The sequence below is a fragment of the Tympanuchus pallidicinctus genome, unplaced genomic scaffold (assembly GCF_026119805.1).
Source record: "Tympanuchus pallidicinctus isolate F22 unplaced genomic scaffold, pur_lepc_1.0 scaffold19, whole genome shotgun sequence".
NCBI classification, from domain to species: Eukaryota; Metazoa; Chordata; class Aves; order Galliformes; family Phasianidae; genus Tympanuchus; species Tympanuchus pallidicinctus.
Genome location: NW_026294710.1, coordinates 11,394,670 through 11,414,568, shown reverse-complemented (window position 1 = coordinate 11,414,568; position 19,899 = coordinate 11,394,670). Strand labels below are relative to the sequence as shown.

General features: G+C 40.5%; 1 protein-coding gene across 6 annotated transcripts in view; it reads right to left on the bottom strand.

Moving 5' to 3' along the window:
* Positions 1-18,772, bottom strand: part of UPF2 (UPF2 regulator of nonsense mediated mRNA decay) — a 56,322-nt gene extending 37,550 nt beyond the window's left edge. For 2 of the 6 annotated variants that reach the window (XM_052681184.1, XM_052681188.1), the window contains exons 1-7: positions 18,361-18,457; positions 12,973-13,352; positions 11,161-11,940; positions 6,433-6,593; positions 5,294-5,491; positions 3,374-3,526; positions 1,844-1,906 (exon numbers count right to left, since the gene is read on the bottom strand). In XM_052681184.1, the coding sequence (XP_052537144.1) occupies positions 1,844-1,906; positions 3,374-3,526; positions 5,294-5,491; positions 6,433-6,593; positions 11,161-11,940; positions 12,973-13,334 (1,717 nt within the window). In that variant the 5' untranslated portion in view covers positions 13,335-13,352; positions 18,361-18,457. Of the gene's footprint in view, positions 1-1,843; positions 1,907-3,373; positions 3,527-5,293; positions 5,492-6,432; positions 6,594-11,160; positions 11,941-12,972; positions 13,353-18,360; positions 18,458-18,509; positions 18,613-18,665 lie in introns of those variants that run through there. The other 4 variants (XM_052681186.1, XM_052681185.1, XM_052681190.1 and 1 more) reach the window with 4 other exon arrangements.
* Positions 18,773-19,899: the final 1,127 nt, after the last annotated feature.

Below are 19,899 nucleotides of genomic sequence, written 5' to 3'. Positions count from 1 at the left end.
TATGTCATAGGACTTTTTTCTTTGTTCTGGGGATGTAAGGACAGAAGTCTAACTTAGATAAAGAAGCTGTAGGAATTGCTCCAAGAAACACTGCCAGCAATCCTGTCTCCACAATGCTAGAGATGGAAGCAGATGACACTGCCTCTTCTCTTCCTCAGGCAATTAGAAATTGGAAGAGTAAGACAGAAGGGTTCACTAAGAAAGAAGGAAAAAAACAGTTCCAGATGCTCAGCCAAGAGGACCTTGAGGTTTTACATATTTAGTACAACACTGACTCTCTCATTACTCACATACTCAACTTCTACAAGAATTGAGAAAAAAACATTTTTCCTCCTAGATAATTACAGAATATTCCTTCCTGTCTCCTTCAAATGCTCTTTCACCTTCCCTTCCTACTGCTGTTTGTTGCCTCATTTCTATTTTCTGTTCAAACTGACTCTGCTGTTGAAATAAAATAAAAACTAAATCTTAACCAATTCAGTCACTTCTCAAGGCAATCTTTCAGAAGGCCTCGCCTTCCATTTCCACACTTCCCAACTCTCTCTCTTCTCTCATTAGTCCCCTCTCCCACTGGAAGACTGCAAGTATTCTTACGCTGTATTTCTGTATTTCTTTCTCCTTGAGGTAAATACCCTTTCTAAGTGAAAAGGATCCTTCATAATGCTTGAAATATATTTGTGACTTCAGAGTGGAAAAATGAAGAATTTGACAGTGGCAGGAAATGAAAAGGTTAGAGCTTCTTTCTCTGAGGTAAACAACTATGCTAACCATGCAATCAAAGCAAAAGCAAAATAAATTTCAGCTCTTGCTTCTCCCTTTGATCCTCTTTAGTTGCATTCTCACCTCTATGTTTCGAAATGCATTCATTCTTTTACAGAAATCACAGGAAATAGCAATGTGTAACAATTGACATGAGGGTATTTTTACTAGTTTATCTGGGGGCAGACCAAATCACAGAGCAAGATCATCGTAGAGATTGAGAAAACACTTTTCTTTTTTTTTGAAACACCTTTGCATTTAACCAAAATTTCATGGAATCCTGCAATTTTCAGGGACTAGAACTAACGAACTATGAGAGGACACTGCAGAATTACTGAAGTCCTTCTGCAACGGCTGGTGCTAAGAAATCATCTATTTCAGTATCAACAGCTATTGGCCTTCCCCTCTCCCCACATGCACAGTTCCTGAAAAAGCCTTGGCTCCATGATAATAAACAATTTATTTGTACAAAACCACAGCTCTAAGAGTGTCTATATCTAAAAAGTCCATTCTGCCAGAAAGTTTTGTCTGTTTCGTGTAGTATCATCCAGACAGTGTGAATTACAGAAATGTCTGCACAGTGCTACCCCTCTGTGAGATGAACATCTGTAACAAGTATGGTCTTAAGGAAGCAGCCACATTCAGCTGATAGGAACCAGTACAAATTGCTGGCCCTCCCTTATGCAGAACACTCAGACATAATGTTCAACACTCCTGCTGAACCAAGGCCTCATTAAAGAATGTATTCAGAATGTACACTCAAGACATTCAATCCCACAAAACACTTTAAAGATAGTGGCATGCATATATTATTTCTGCTCTCCTAATAGGAGGTTCACCAGCTCTCTAAATAGTGCAGCAAGTAGCATCGTGGAGCATTAACACTCATCTTCTACACATTCTTTCCACTGCTGCTAGCCTTACAAAAATGATGCTAAATATATATATATATGTTAACATCAGACTCCCCTTGCTCCCAATATCCTTGATGGCTTTCATCCTGGCCATTCCTCTCTCAACATCTTTCACACAGCTCCATTTTTCCCATTTTCTCTTCTCTTTTAAAAACAACCTGAAAACTCACTTCTTTCAGCTTGTTTTCCGTCACTACTGTCAGCTCCGGTGCTATCTGCTCCCTCTCTCTTGCCTGAGCATATTGAAAATAAGAAAATTAAGATTCACTCAAAGTTAACATAACAGAGAAATAACATATGTTACCTGAATTCCTGATTAATCATCCTCTTCAACTAACAATGTAAGTTTTCCTCTTACAAGTTGTATCTCAAATTTAACTAACTACGGACTCAAACTTTTAAGAAATAAGTGAAGAAATATGCATTGCAGTGCTGTGAAGGATGCTATACCAAGACAAACATGCTTGGAAAACACACATTTTGAAGAAAAGCCTTGTTTCCCTTGTATTTGGGCACAGAAAAAAAGACTGAAGAGATGCTCCAGCCACCAGAAAGAGATGCAGAAGTAGTACAAGGCACGTATCCACTCACTGGACTGCCTACCTTACTTACCCTATCTCCTCTTTCATTTTTTTCCCTTCTAATTTAGCTTATTCCTTCTGCCAATGAAACCTACACTCCCAGATTATCACAACTAAAGCTATGTTTCTTCATCTTTAGACTACTTATTTAAGATGCAGCTATACCTCTTTTTATGCTGGCACCCTCTTTTTATACTGGAAGTTTTATCTCAGCCAAGAATACTGGGGCTCTTTGTTTGTTTTAAATAGTAATATAATACAATGGCTTTCCACAAAACACTAATAATAACCTACTGTAAACAAAAATGCATGCAAATAATTCAGTAAGTACTGAAACTTAAAGATATATTTTACGGCTTAAGGACACCTAATGTCAAACCCAAGTGATTTTTATTCACAAGAAAGGCTGTTAAAACAAACAAACAAACAAACATCTACCAATTGACTCGATGAAAACATGCAAGTTTAAATTTTCAACAGTTGGTAGCACCAGGTCTTTAAAACTAAGAGCATCAGAATTGCAGACAGACACACACACACACACAATCACTGTTTCTTTGTATGTTTAAAATATGTATGTTTATGTTTATATGTTTAAATACTGTTTCTTTGTATGTTTAAAAAGTAACACTTGCATGCTGCTCACATCTCACGTTTCTTTATCTGCCTACTCACTGAGTATTTTTGACCTGTCTAGCAGGCTATGACCAATCTAGAATGAGTTGCTCTTTCTCCCTTTAATTCCAAGATACCATCTATGTGTATCTACCTTTCAGACAGCAAGAACCAAGCTCCTTGCTGTTTTGTTTGAAACGTCTGACCAGGCGTTAACAATCCACTGTCCTGGCAGTTTATTAGATCTTAAGATCTTAACCAGCTTAATGAGCTGATCATGTGACTAATCAGAAGAACAAAATAAGGAAAACTGCTTCCAAAGAAGGTATGGCTTAGGAAAAAAAAAAAAGGAAATTTTATCCAGAATGATATCAATTTTCTTTCAGGAAAAAGTGCTGCTCTAGAGCTGTTCTTGTCATTTTTTTTCCCCCCCCTAACTTGTGAGTTTCATAGACAACTCAGGAAACAACACAGAACTCCCAACCCCAGTTCTTTTCTTTTTACCTTGTTCATCAAGAAGCTTTTTTGTAAGATCTTCCGCTTCATCTCCACAGTCCAGTTCCAGTGGATCATCGTTAATATCCAGGTTCTCCAGCTCCAACTCCAAATCCTCACCCCCAGGAGCTGCTTCCTTATTATCTTTGGCATCTTTTGAATCTAATTAAGAGTTAAGTAGAAGTACTAAATCATCAAATACATGCAATCATGATTAGAATACGAAGACTTGCACTGCTAAACTTATGTCTCTCTAGCAATGCCTTTTTACCTTATTTCCTTTCACCAAGTCCCCCTAATTCTTGAGTCTACACTCTTACCTGCTAGGTCTCAAAGCTCTGACATCCTTCATGCAGCTTTATCCATATGCCTGGAAACTGCAATTATTTAGCCAGACAGGGTTCTGCTATGCACTGCCAGCAGTTTTACTTCTTTCATTAGCTCTGAACTATACTTGAAACGTCACTGGATGATATGCAGACGTTCAAACACAATAAAAATGATTAGAAAAATCAGCAATTTAAGTCTGGAAGTGTTTGAAACTGGTTGCCAAGCAAAACTGCATGCTGGAAGGGTCAGACACAATGACCCAAATGAATGAATACATCACAAACATTACTTAAAAACAGACATTTAAAGGTAGAAATTCTCACTTAACATTTGCACAACACATTCTTTGTATGTCAACTAATAAACAAATAGACATAAGAAATTGAAGTATTTTATGCAGATCTACAAAAAGTAATAAAAAAATGAATGCAAAAGGTACAACTGATGGAAGATACTTAAAAACTGATCTGCTGTGCAAAAGATCTAATATGAATCATATTTGTCCTTGGGATAAAAAAAATATTATGAATTTCTAGATGAAGATTCAGAAAATAGCTAGCATTTTTCTTGGACAATAAAGCTGGTCCAACACAAAGCAATGTAAACTACAGCCTACAATCTTTTGCTATCCTCCTGCAGACCTCCTTCAAGTATCATTTGATTGTTTTTTTCTTTGGTGATGTGTAATTTTCTATGTAAACAGCTGTAATGAAGTACTTCATTATTTTTTTTTTAAACACACATTGCAAACATCATATGAAAATCACTGAGTTATGAAACAGGTAACCTATTTTGAATCAGACTAATACACTTTCGAATAGACCTCAAGGATTTTTTTTTTTTCCCACTTGCCTCCAAATTCCCTTTAGACAAAGTTTCTAATCTCCCCTGGGCAACTTGCTCCAATACTTAATTCCTCTCATAGAGAAACTTTAGAATTTAGAAATTAGAAAGGAGGCTGTGAGCTTGGAAGTTGAAATTCCGTACTGACCCAACACTGATCTAGCACAGATCTATCAGCAAACTACCAAGTGTTCACACTCTAAAAGCTGTTAACAGTGGCCTTATTCAAACATGCATCTTCTGTCATGTTTGAAGTCAACGATGGCAAACGTCACTTTTAACCCATTATAACTAAGACAGATCAATGCCTGGCTGTGAACCCAGGGTCCCATCAGAAGTGAAGAATCGTCTGTCCTTAAAATCTACCGGACTTTTATGATGAGATGCCCATAATTAACAATCTAATGAAAACACAGAGCGAACCCTACCATCTCTCAAAGAAGGCAGACTACTAAGTTCCCCCACAGAGAAGTCAGCATTAACTGACACTGTTCAGTCACCAATTATTTTCAATTTATAATTCCATTAACATACAATTGCATTTGCTTTTTTTCCTCTAGTGCCACTCAGGTAATACCTATCCCCACATACACGACACCCTAAAAACTCACCCAAACCTCTGTATTGTTCTGATGACCAGAAATTATTTTATTACAGGCTCACTACTTGCATCAACTTATCTGTCAGAAAAGATTTATTAAAAACAAACAAACAAAAAGCAAATGAACAAAAAACCCGTATGTTTAAGCATTCTACCTCTTGATTCATCTTTGCTGGAATCCTTGCTCTGAGAACACTTTTCATTATCTTTAAACAAAATTGCTGGCACAAAAGCCTTCAAGTCAACGAGGTTCTCATAGAAGTTTCTAGCATCCTCATCTTCCCAGATACCCCCTTCCAGGTCATATTCTCCAGGCTTTCCTGGTGTGAAAATATCAATGCCAGGTCCATGTTCTGCAGAAATGCAAAACCATAATGAAGTTATTTATGCAAATTTCTCACCCTAATAAGGAAGGAGACATCTTCAAAAACTACAAAAATATGCATACTTTCAGAAACACATTAGGCTGCTCATCATTGCCATTATTTTCTCATAAATGTAGCACTGTATACTTTAAGTTAACTTGTAGTAATCTAATCTGAACATCAGATATTTCAATATGCAACCTTAAAGTTCTGAATTTGGCATTCATAGAAAAACAGGCAATATCAGGGAGACAGTTAAAACAAGTAGAAGCAATAGGCACATTACGTCCTGCATGATGAAATACACCCAATAGAATTTAAAGAACAGAAGGTTACAAAGCATAATAAAGGCAAAGCACTCATGGAATACAGCATTTTAAAGCTCAAGATCACTTCAGATGGAAGGTACACTCATTCCAACAATAGCTCTGAATCTGAATTCTGAAACAAGGCATTGAATAGCTTTGCAAATGAAATGCTGTACTTCCCAGGAGGTCAAAGAAGCACCTAGTGACTTACCTGGTAACAGTACGTTCCTACTCATAACACCACAACAGAACAGATTTCAAATTCATTTTAGAACAATACTGGTTTATAAAATATGCAGTTATTTAAATATTAAGAAGGCATTACACTAAATGGAACATTTTTGAATTTCCATTTATTCCAGTATTACCTGAAACGATTTAAAGACATATTACTTCAAATACTGTGACTACACAGTATGCATGTTATGGTTACAGTTGCACGTTAGGTTTAATTACTTAAATAAGTAACACTGTCATTTACTCCTTCATATCTTTAAGGGGGAGTGGGGGAATAAATCAAAATAAGTGAATGGAAAGAGCACATCAGTAAGAAGCTCTAGCCAGCTACCCCCACATTCAAACCAGCATCCTGTTTACTTGCTCCTGTAGATGAGTGCCTACCCTCAGGTGTTGGTTTGTCCTGGGGAAGGTCAGGCATATTTTCATCCAGGATGTCAGCTAGAGACTGAGAATTTGCCAACAGTTTCTGATAAGACATCGCAAATTCCTCATATTGCTTGTGTCGATCTTCACTCAGCTCACCCTTGGAGTGAAGAATGCGCCTACAAAGATCAAAGACACAGTGAGACAACTTTCTTCCTTAAAACGTATTTGAGCTATGCTGAATCATTACCAATTTCTCTAGCAAAGCTAATCTTCCCTCTGAGGGGATTGCATATCTACAGGAGACGTTTGGGCAATGCTCTCCAACACCCCCCTCTCCCCAAAAGCTGTACTGATTTAATGAGCTGGGTATAACCAAATGTAGCATAGTCACAGATGCTCCAACCTTCCAAAGAAAACAGCTGACAAAAAAAAAAAATCCTTGTTTTTTTTTTTTCAAACTTGATTATCCTGTAACAGTTTTGCACTAGGAACTCCTGTAATGAAGTGCAACACTCAGCTAACGCCGAAGTTGGATAAAAGCTGCTGTACATCTGTAGCCGTACAATTCCTTGCCATCCCAATGATTCATTGGAGGACCAATGCCAGGAGGCTCAAATACAGTAGTGCATTAAAACAAGCTGAGTTATTTCAAGGCTGTCAGTCCAAGCTGAGAGTAGTTACACCTGCTTTTTTTCCCCTTGTTCTTTCATTTCTTTCATAAGAAGTACTCAAGCTAATTTTAAAACTGAGAACTGCTTTCAAAAGCAGCTTCTGCTTGTAAGAGTATAAGCACTGCTTGCAATCCTTTCTGCTCATAAACTTACTTTTCTTACCAACCTAAATACAGTTAATACCCAACAATTCAATCAACTCAACACCTTGCACCAGCTTAAATCTGATCACACTTTTTTTTACAACAGACTGGACGGTGAAGTTCAAAACTGTTATTCTTTTTTTTTTTTTTCTCTTTAAAGAGCATTCCATGTAACCATTAAGTTTATACATGTCTGTCTCTCTCTGTTCCACATGAGTAGTGCATAAAATAAACAAAACCTCACAGCATCTGCCTGACATAAACAGAGGAAGTTTTTCACACAGAGGGTGGTGACACAGTGGAACAGGTTGCTCAAGGAGGCTGTGGATGCCCCATTCCTGCAGGCATTCAAGGCCAGGCTGGATGTGGCTCTGGGCAGCCTGGTCTGCTGGTTGGTGACCCTGCATACAGCAGGGGGTTGGAACTGGATGAGCACTGTGGTCCTTTTCAACCCAGGCCATTCTGTGATTCTACACTCCCTACAGAAACGTGCTATTCAGAATGGGTTGAGACCACAAAAACTTCAGTTGCTTTCTGAAAAGTGTATTAGATTGACATCACTCTGCAAAATGATACACCAATTACCAGGGATGCAAATTATGGATTTATTTCTCATTTTAGAAAGAAAGCTTTGCCTCTACTTGGAAAGGATTCTCTTCTGACTGCTCCGATTCACTTTAATTCCTGATTTTAAGAAATGGAGGTAACCTAAAGTTATCTATAATGTTGGAAAACATCAAAATCTGATGCTAATTTTATAGAAGTTTATATGGTAACATGCAACTTTTTTCACAGCAACTTTGGTAACCATCAGTCAGTTACCATATATTCATTTTTTAGTTAAAACAAGCAAAAAGTACACTTCTGATTCTGGTAGAGTGTTACACAGTTTGTGAAGTCTCATGTCAAAAATAACTACTCAGAGCAGTGCCCCTACAGAAGCCAGAAATTCCAAGTGTCCCAGACTTTAAACAAGAAATCTCAAGACCCTTCAGTAGTTTGAACTAGAAGTACATAACACTGCAATCTCTGCTACTGCTAAGCTTGCCACAGAGGACTGATAATTAAATTATCATCAGGCTTTTCTTAAGCAGATAAATACACAAATCAACCACATTCTTGCCAACACACATCACTGTGTCTAAATGTTCTCTAACAGTCTGAGCAATATAAATTTAGGGATATCATACTGGCATTTTTGTTTTACTAATAACGTGGGACTAAAAAGTCATCTTTTTACACAGGACATTCACAGGGCAAGAAAATTTCTTCAGCTCACTTGAGCCAAAACATAGTTTAGATATTTTGATAGAGAGCAAAAGGCATTAATGCTAGCAAAAGCTCTATTTCTTGTCCCTCTCACAAAGGCACACCTAAGTAACGTGCACTACCAAGCTTCAGTTTGTGTTCAATTCAAGCCAAAGCGTGCCAAATAATCTTTCAACAGCACAATTTGTTTTTACATGCAATCAACATTATAGCACAGGACACTTAATCTTACTCTAGAACTCTTCAGAACTTCGCAGAGTGCCACAAATCAAGTTCATCAGATCTTCTGATTAAGTTAAGCATGTTTTAAGAAGTTTAAAGGATTTTCTTCCATGCTTAACCACTTCTGAGAACTCATACTAGAATCTGGCAATCCAATAGAAGAGCCTGCACAGGTTTTGCTACGGGCTTCGCTATGCAATCAGGTGATCAAGTTCTACTGTCCAAGTGTAGCTCAAAATAGTTTTCCTAATTACCCATCTGCAGACATCTTTGTGTGTGCAGAAACCTGGCTTCAACCAAATGCTGTGGCAGGCAATGAATTTGTTGAAGCATACAATAACACGTTAATTCATAATTAATTCATAATTAATTCAACCAGCTCAAGTTATCTCACAACAGCAGTTATTCTCCTGACACAGATGCATATGGGACACATTCACCTGGAAGAATTATCTCCAACTAAACACGCAACAGGGAACAGCTCAATTCCATTTCACTCCACTACTTCTGGAGTAACAGATGAAATAAAAGCTGTTGAAACCCTATCAATTTTGCTGCTAACAAACCCACAGAGGACTGCTTTTTTTTCCCCTCAGTAAGATTGTTGACTTTAAATATATATAAGTATTTATATATGTATTTAAGTATATATAAAAATAAAAGTAAATACATACAGTCTTTTGAATTGGAAGGGACCCTTAAGAGTCATCTGGTCCACAAACAAACCACAACCCTCCTTCAGAAATTCAGTTTATGAATATTTCTCTCGTATTCTGACTTCCTACCAACCAAATCTCTGTTCTTTACCTCACAGCCTCACAAGTAAAACTCAGCAGAAAAATTTTTTCATGTCTCGTTTCGGATAAATTTACTTCCCAACTTATTAAGCAGCTAAAACCAACATTTAAAACTTCAGATAAATATAATTATTTTCATCTGGTGATAAATGATACTTCTTCATATTCTTCCACCAAAACAAAGCTTTGTGCTTAATCTCACAGGATAATTCAGATTGCAAGGCATGCAGAAAGGTCTTTGTTTCAATCTCCTGCTTAATGCAAGACCAACGATGAGATCAGACTGGGTTGCTCAGGGCTCTCTCTACGCAGTTTTATAGAAGTTCTTATTCAAATTCACAAATAATCACTCAAGTACTTTCCCCTCACCTGAATCACTTATGTTCTCTCATTTTCTTACATCTTCATTCCCTCAGAATTTCTTTCACTTAAGTCCCATCACACAAACTCTATGACTGTTCATTGACACTGCGGCCAAAACAACAGTGCCCCAAAGCAAGAATAACTGTGTAAGTACAGAGGTTTATACTGATTGAATTAAACAGTGGCAACGGCTAAGTCAACAACTTCCTTTAAAGCAATAAGTTAGCTGGAGAATTAATGCTAGCTCAAGAGTGAGTTTATGATCCCCTGAAACACAAACAGTAGGACTGCAGCACAACACCTATCAGCACAGTGGGTCAAAGTTAAAGCCTTGATTTGGGAATGTCAGATTTGGATGTGGTCCAAGCATACATTTAGAACTGTGCTAATGATCAGCATTTTGACTGAAACCTGTGGATACACACAGTACCACATCACATATCACTCCTACCAGCCTGGAGTACTTCCAAAGGATATATAACTATTGCAATCATTTAAGACCCACAGCTGGCTTTAGGTTCACCCTGAGATTGACAATTCAGGATGCTTTAAACAAAAAGCACGTTTTTGTTGTTTTTTTTTTTTTTTTTTTTTTTTTTTTTTAAACAAGTTTGTTTATAGTAGAAATAAAATTATTCAGATCTTAAAAGGTATATATATTAATTCTTCAACATTAATATTTCACATATATAAAAAAGGATTTGAATCAAATTGTCTGTACCTTTAAGCATCTGCTTATACAAAAATTGTAAACAATGAAGTTTAAAGGGTACTTTTTTATTCCCATCTTATTTTTTTCCATACTCTCTACCATTGGCAACATTGGTACACTAAAAGAAATGCAAATGAGCCAAAAACATTGTGGCATATGCTCCGTTAGATAGGTGTGGGTGGAAAGGGAGAAATCAGATTATGTCAACTGGAAAAGGCCAGTATCAGCTGGTAAACAAGCAAGACACTCAAGCTGCTATGGGAGCATCACCAAAATAATTAAGAGAATTAAAGTTCAAGGTCAGCCTGCACTTTCTTCAAAGATCCTTGAGGAACCTGGGTTTTTAGCTTTTTTTTTTTTTTTTTCTTTTAAGTATTCAGAGAAAGCTTGGAACTCTTTACAGCTTGATTGGATTATCTGATATATTTTTAGGTATATCACAGAACACACATCTCCTGCACACCTCTAACAAGACACTTTTGGTGACAAATATTGCAACAAATCTAGGCATTTCAAAACCAAACTATTGTTTCCTCCATAAACAAAAAGCAACATTTAAATGTCACCTGTTTTGTCTTTCAATATTTTGTAGCTCCCTGTGGTCCCTTTTCAGGTGTTTGGTCAAAGACGTAAAGTACTCCTTCAACAAATTCTGGAAGGGCTGTTGTTTCTCTGGGCTAATTATCTCACTAGGAGGAAAGCTCAAGTTAAACTTCTCTGCAACAGTTTTTACTTTCCTTGGTACCAAACCAGCAATGTCATCTCCACAGTGCCGACAAAAGCTGATCACCACAGAAACATGAGTGTGGGATTCTCGATCAGCGTTAATAATATTTTTAAGTTGCTCATAGATTAAAGACAAACCTTCCTTGTCAGTGAAAATCCCAACTATAGTCAATTCTGCAATGAAACGCAAGTCAGTTCTTAGCTTTGTAATGTTGGGAGTCTTCTCTTCTTTCCTTGCTTCAAAATGCTTTTTCCAAGCCTGAAGCAATGAAGGGGCAAAATCAGCATAGCGCTGGTGAAAGAGAGAACACAAGTGCACAGCGCAGTTCACATCCGATATTTTCAGTTTGGCTTCCACAATAGAAGCTACTGCTTCTGCAATGTATTTGCTTAAATTCAGGCTATTAAAATCGTGGGACAAGGAGTCCCTTTGTTGCTCTGTAATGGTTTTTAGCTTCTTAACAAAAGCTGTGTTCTTCTTCAGACTGGAGTCTAATCTGCTGAAGAAGTTTTCCTCGGGGCGACTGTCTGGCGCACTCTGGTTTTTGCTGCGAAGCTCCTTCCTTGCCTGATGGCGCTCCCAGGCCTCCTGATGCAACTGGTGTGCTTCCTCTTTTTCTCTAGGAAAAGAAAAAGGAGTGATTATTGTTACAGCACCTTACTCCCACATTAACGGGTCAAAGAAAGTGAGTTTGAAATCCTCCAGTAGAGCTGAACAGTACTAAAAGACTATTTTTTTAGTATTTAACAAGTTAATCCTGGAATGCTAAAGCATCTGCTTGATCAACCACTGCTTGAATTTATTGCTCCAAAAAGCATGTCCCATTTGTTACAACACTGAATTTCTCACGTTCTTCTATGCAGAACATCTTAATCCCACCAGACTTGCAAAATATAAACTTGAAACTTGATTTACTCCTGACTAAGTTCTTACGGAAGAGGACAGCAACCTTTTAAGAAGTTACTGTATTAGAGCTAAGGGAAATCTTCTACTCCCAAACCACTGAAATTAGGGAAAACTCGAAACAGCTGAATTACATCTGCACCAGCTAGAATTTGGCTATGACATTGTTCCCCATCTTCAGAAGTGACATACTTGATATACAAGAATGTCCAGAATCTTGGCTTTACTGTCCTAACGATGCTATCTTCAACACTGCAATACCCTTTGACATCATACTAAAGAAATATTGTCTTGGTAAGATCACAAATTGAAGTGATGGGTTATGTTCTGCGTTTGCCATCCATGTATCAATTGACTAAGATCAGTGCAAAGCAATTAGAGCCACTGCTCACAGTAGATTTGCTCCATATACGGTCTGTGGACTCACAGATGTTGTGCTTCCAAATTTATAACACTAACAATTCTCTATCTCAAAATAAACTGTGGTTCTTCATTGTCAATCTGGGCTTCACATGATTACCACACAGAGAACAACACCAAAACCCCATCCTAAAGACAAAAGTAACAGAGGTTAAGAGATGGAAAGTCAAAATGATGTAAAATCTGGTATCCTCATGCAGGCACATGTAATCTGTAGCATGACATACAACTTATTAACTCAAACAGTTCATCTTTTCTAACTCTGCCCACAGTCCCCACAGCAGGACTACAGCATTTGGCACAATTAAAATACTTAAGTACAACTTACTTCAGCTGAGCAGCTGCTTCTTCTTGTTGACGTTTAACTTCCTCTTCTTGCTTCTTTTTCTCTTCCTCTTCATGTTTCTTTTTTTCTTCCTCTTCTTTCTTCTTTTGCTCTTCTTCTGCCTTCACTTTATCCTCTTCCTTTTTCTTCCTGTCTTTGTCTTCTTTTTTTCTTTTATCCTCATCCAATTTTTTCTTTTTGTCTTCAGGAATCTTTACAGTCTCTCTCTTTACCCCAACTTTGACATCATCCTTTGGCTTCTCCCTGGTGCTCACCGGTCGCCTTTCAACAAATTCTTTTTCCTTATTATTTAGCAGAGATTCTTTTTCATCCATATTTGCTGACTTTTTGCGCTCAGCTGGCATTGTCTTACCCAGGCAAGTCTGCAGAATCACAGGAAAATAAATACTGTTAACCCACATTTGATGCATTAAAGTCACTCTCACAGCCCTCCCGTTCTCAATTCTTAACTGACCAGAACAGAGGTTTGACATACATTTGTGAGAACTAAGGAAGAGATCTAAACAGATAAAAAGTAATCTTTTCATTACAGCATTCCAAGTCGTAAAGTCAAGGTTGTGATAAAATAATTTGGATAATTTCCACATCTAAGTTATTACAGTGATGTTCTGAACAAATTGTGAAGTTGTTCTCAGCAGAAATTGTGAAGTACAAGCATTTGAAATTTTTGCAACCTGACAAATGTGTAATTTTAGTTCATAAGCAGAAATTCATCTGAAAGAGAAAAAATCCAAGACTGATGAAAATGAATTACTTAAAACTTAACTTAAAACTAAAAATATTTGACTCATCAGCATGCATCAGCATCACCTGTCCTACTGAGATTACTACATGTCACCTAAGAACTCTCCCTCTTCTAATACAGGATCACAGGACAACACAGTTTTGACCTGAAAAGGTCCAACGTCCTGCTCAAAGCCCACTGAGTTCTGAGGTCAGACAAGAATGCTCTGGGTTTTCCCAGTGCAGTCCTAAAAACCACCAAGGAAGGAGATTGAAGCCCTCCTGGACAACCTGCTCCAATGCTTTACTGTCCTCATGGTGAAAAGCATCATCTCATTCCCACTCTCCCAAGATGTCCCCAGTTGCTGGGAGCATTCTTCCACATAGCACAAGTAGCAGCTGGAGGAATGCTGTGCTGAATAAGGTGAGTGCACGAGCCTCCCTGCCAGCAGAACAAACCAAAAAACAGAAAGGCTGTAATTAGCAGGAATTATCAAAGGCTCCAAACCATGACTCTACTCAACTGACTTGTTTTTTCCTCCCCTATGACTTGTAAGAGCTTTATCATCTTTAGGGTTTTCGGCCCTTTATGCCTTAGTTCTATTTGGTGAAGGGATCCAAAAGACAACATATAATCAACAAGAAAAGACAGACTCACAGAATAGTTATGACTTGAAAGACTTTGGATGTCACCTATTTCAAGGTCTTGCTGAAAAGGGAGTCAAGATTAGGAACTTGCCCCACGAAGTTTTGAGGATCACCAAGGACAGAGATATGACAGCCCCACTGTGTCCTTGCTCCAGCAACTCAGTATTCAGTATTGAAAATTCAGTATTGAAAAAAAACCTTCTCATATCATCCTTGAATTCAGTATGCCCCAACTTGTGCCCATTTGAGCTCATTCCTACCCATGTACAGCTCCAAGGAGAACTTGGCTCCATCTTCTCTGCACTGTCCCACTAGGTAGCTGCAGGCAGTAATAAGACCTCCCCTTCTCTTCTTACAGATGAAGAGACTGTTCTCTTTGCCTTCAGACATTGCCTACAGCCTCCTAACGATCCTGGTAGTTCTCACAGAGAATTGCTCCAGTACAGCAATGACTTTCTTGGAATAGAGAACCCACTACTGGAGCTGGTACCCAGACGTGATCTTGCAAGCACCAAATAAAGAGGAAAAAACTTTGAAGTTGCTGGCTTGTTACTACAGTCCAGAACACTGCTGGTCTTATGACAAGGGTATTCTGCTGACTTGTGTCTAGTATCAGGTAGGACCAGATAGCGCTGAAACAGTCAAAAGAAACCGGTAAGCCTTATTTACCTCACACTAAATTTATAACTTACAAAAAAAAAAAAAATGTATTTTATATCAATCATAAGCTATATCTCACTCTCCTTCACGCTGTTTAGCTTCAACGCACTGATAAATTGCAAAACTTTAAACTCCAGATCCAAGAGCACTGCAAGGCATTTAGCAAAATGCTTGCATGTTAGAAGAACCTCAGTCCTAGCTCTGCAAATATTTATCCATCATTTTTTACTTGCATATGCTTAAATGCAAATATAGGTAGAAGTGATGGAGCACGCTGCATGTGGAATCTCCTGAAAAAGCATCACTTTTATTAGTAGTGCCTGTTTGATTCCCAGTTACCACTTCTGGCCTTTCTACGTTTCAATTAGACCAGATGATGAAAATAAGCTGGATTCAAATATTCTGTGCATCTACTCAACAAAACAGGGTAACGAGGCACATCTCAGGCCAGCTAGGAATGCTTCCAATATTGTTTTTGACTATTTTGAAAGATAGTTATAACCAAGACATCACACCAAAGAAAGTTTATTTCTTACTAAGTGGTCCACATTCCCTGCCCTCACTGTGAACTACAACACAAGAGATCCATATATTGGCAATCTCATGTGGAACACCTGCATTTTTTCAGATGTTTGCAAGAGTCTTACGAAGAGAAGACCTAGCTGCAAAATTTGACAGTGTTCACATACAGGCAGTGACGTGTTAGTGGTAAAGAAACCATCAGGGTCTTTTTGAAGGCAGCTGGCAACAGCACCAGCAAAGAGACATTTCTGATGCCGTTCTGTGGAAGCGAGACCAATCAAATCAGCACAGCTTACACAACTACTAGCAAATCTGGCTCCCTAATGCATGTCTACAACCAAAAGGTTTCACAGCTCAGCAACTCTGAGCTACTTGGATTTCAAAAAGCTGACAGACATCAATTTAAAACAGCATTATTATGAAATCAATACTTAACGCCAAAACAAAACAAAACAAAAAAAAAAACCCAAACAACTAAGCAGCACTCAGAACTCCTTCAAGTTATGGGTCAGAACTAATTTCCCATCTCTTTACGCCACGTAAATGGGCCCTGTTCCTTACACACTCATCTGGGAGACGGGAGTCCTGCACTCATTTCACGTTCAGCAATGTTAAGTCCATTAATCTTTTTGCACTGTGAATCCATACTGTTAGTTCCAATAGTTCCAGACAGCAGTTTAGCTGCCATTGTCACCACTGAAAAAAAAGTGGGAGGAGGGAGGTTTTCAGAACTTAAACACTGCTGTAACATACTGCAAGCAAGATTACATCTGGTGTCACGCTGCATGAAGACTTTCCATTAATTATATTAAAATGTTTTCCCACCAGGAAAGTTACTCAAAACAAAGAAAGATGTATCCAGTTTGCTTGTATAAAAGCAAGACAAAAAGATGTGATAAAAGGGATGGAGCACTATGATTTCACAAGGGAACATTATCTACTTCCCACACCCCTGTAAAACCAGCGACGAGCCATTAGTTTACAACGGATTTCTGACCTATCCCACAGGAGATACAACATTGCTCACTGTCTACCATATTAAGCCCTCCCAGTTGTACTGGCAGCTCATTTATGCCTACCACCAATTTATTAAAGGAGGCAGCTTAGCGTGGTGGCTTCCAGCTCTACGCAGACTGATTCACTGGTCAGCTTGTACGGGTCAGCCAACAACATGAGCAGAACAGAAGTGCCCACAGAACACATGCTGTATAGCCATTCTCTCCTGAGAAAGTTAGTTTCAGTCTTTTTTCCCCTCAGCTACTGGTTATTATAAGACCTGTAGACAATTCATACCTTCAAAAGATCTAAATTGGATGAAACTGGTTCACTAATAATGGGAAATGGAGAAAAATGGTAACAGGCAGAGGGCTTGCCTTGGTCTCATTCCCCCATGAAGTTAGGCTGCAAGGTAGGGTCCAGGTACACAGAATGGTAAGGAAACATTAAGATGCGCATCAACAGAACTTCTATTTTGTATCTAATGCTTATGTGAATGCACTACTGGAAAGGCAGGATAATGACAAGAGCTTCATAAACTGACAGAAGGAATTAGTGCTCATTGCTGGCAATTAGAAAGGACAAGACACACACGAGACAACGGGCCCATAAGCTCTTGGTCTTTCAGCAATACATTTCCAGAATGATATTTGAGTTTTCTGAAACTCTTCTTAGTTCCAACACTTAAAGGTGCTGTTTTCCCCAGAGAAAACCACTGAACTCTCTCACTACTTGAACCACCTTTACTCATCTTAATTTTCTCTTTTAAAATTGTAGCTGAATTTTTACTTAGTTTTTTTTGTTTTGTTTTGTTTTTTATACTAACTTTAGCATTTGAGACATTTATGAAATGGGGTTCACAATACTCCAGGCTCAGAAACTTTACTTTAAAAAAAAGTCCTTGAAATACAAAGGTAACACTTACGATGAAGTATCTATGTGAATACTTAATCTGAAGGAAATAAAAGATTCGTAGAAGTTACTCAGCATCATTAATCTAGCCACCATTCAGAATAGAAGGATAAACATCACCACCTTGGCCTGATATGCTAAATACTCACAAATCAATAAAAATCCGTTGTTACAGACTGCAGTACCAGAATCTCAATCCTTACAAACACAGCTTTGGCTGGGGGGAGGTGGGGAGAACAGACATACAACTTCACTAATTAAGAACAGTGATTTACTTCACATATTTTTTGTATTGGCACTACAATTTCAATTGATCACATCAACATTCCTTTATGCAGGTGCTTTGTTAGGTAAGAGAAATAAAGAACAAAGACAGGAAGTCCCACTTCTGACACTTTGGAAAACCTCAAAGAGCAAAAGACAAACTTCATCAGAAAGCACATCATCAAAAAAAAGAAATCAAGAGTCTCGGGGAACGTGAATTGCAATTAAAGCTTCTCTTAACTTTAAGTTAGGGACATATGAAAACATGATGGCTGGTCAGAGAAAAATCAGCCTAGGCACCACAAGTTTCTGACAAACGAGATGCGGAGCTCTACAGGAAATCAGAGCCACGGAACGGCGGGGGAAGGGGGGAAAGGGGAGCGATTCGACAGGACTGCTGAGCCAGGCGGGCAGTTTTACTTTCGATTCCACGCCTCAGAGCTGTCAGAGCTGCAGGAACACCCCTTCCTCCGAGGCCCGAAGGCAGAGATAAGGCGCCAAGCACTTCTCAGCACTCCCCTCCCTCCGGGCCGCTCCTAGCCGCGCACACGGGCCCTCCACCCGCCTTCCCACAAGCCCGAAGGAACCGCCGCCGCACTGCACAGCTCCCGCGCGCAGCTCCCGCACCCAGCCCTTCCTCCTCACCCCAACCCCGGGCCTCCGCAGGCCTCTCCCTCAGCCTCCTCGCGGCTCTCGCGCCCTCCGGCCCCGTTCCTCCCTCTTCACGTAAAGCGGCACCGCTCCACCCTCCGGGCCTCCCGCCGCCCCGCGCCGCCCCGCCTGAGGCCCGCTACCTGCGCCCGGTGCAGGCATCGGCCCGGCCGCCCGGGGAGCGCCGCCTCCTCCGCCCGCCGCCGCCGCCCCCTCCCGCCGCTCGAGGTCCCCTCGCTCCGCTCCCCTCACGCCGCCCCGCCGCGCTCCCTGCCGGGCAGACCGTCGCGCCGCCTGACCGAAAGCGCCGCTCGAAGCGAGCTCGCTCCGCGCTCCTCCCGACACCCAGACGAGAAAGAACGGGCGGCGAGGCCGAGCCGCGCCGCTGCGGAGATCTCGGATGGTTCGGCGAACCGCGCATCCCGAGAGGCGGGCGTCAGGCGGCGCGGCGGGCAGCCCCGGGCGGGGTCCTGCGGGCGGGCGGCCCCGCTCGGGTTACCGGGCGGTGCGGAGGCGGAAGTGGCTGCGGGCGGAGGGGAGCGGCGCGGCGATGCTTTGCGGTACCGCGTGACGTCACGGCGGGGCGCTGCTGTGTGTGTGAGCGCCGCGTTGCGTCACGACGAGGGGCCGTGTGGTAGAGTCCTTCAGTTCGCGGGTGGCCGCGGAGGCGGCTCAGCTTCAACATCCGCTTCGTCTTCCTGATGCGAGCGTGAGCGCTTAGCAAAATTTATCTGCATCAGACCGTCCCTGCGTACCTCAGATCTGTGGTCTGGCCTGGTGTTGGCCATAAGACAACCCTGAAGGAGCCCAAGTCGAAAACAGTCTGGCACCATCCAGAATGTACAAGTGTGCATCTGGTTTTTATTTTAAGTTTGGAATTCAGATTCTTAAGCATTCAACTTCTGTGAGTTGAGCCTTTGCTTGGCTATGGCAAAGTGCTTACTATAGATGTGCACAGTGCATGGCACTGGGGCTGGGATCACAGAATCACAGAATTGTAGAGGTTGGAAGGGACCTCCAGAGATCATCGAGTCCAACCCCCCTGCCAAAGCAGGTTCCCTACACCAGGTCACACAGGTAGGCATCCAGGCAGGTCTTGAACATCTCCACAGAAGGAGACTCCACAACCCCCCTGGGCAGCCTGTTCCAGTGCTCCGTCACCTCACTGTAAAGAAGTTATTGCGCACGTTTGTGCAGAACTTCCTATGCTGCAGTTTCCTGCTGTTTCCCCTTGCCCTGTCTCCACACATTGCTGGAAAGAGTCTGGCCTCGCCGTTCTGCCCCTCACACCTTAGCTACTTATAGACCTGGATCAGGTCCCCTCTCAGTCTTCTTTTCTCAAGGCTAAACAGACCCAGTTCACTCAGCCTTTCTTCACAGGGGAGATGCTCCAGGCCCTTCACCATCTTTGTGGCCCTGATGATGGCATGATGAGGATGAGCACAGTGAGGCCATTGAGCTGTCACAGCTTTTATTCACGGGCAGCCCGAGGATGGGACCGCGCACAGAGGCAGAGCATTGGGCGTGCGCTGC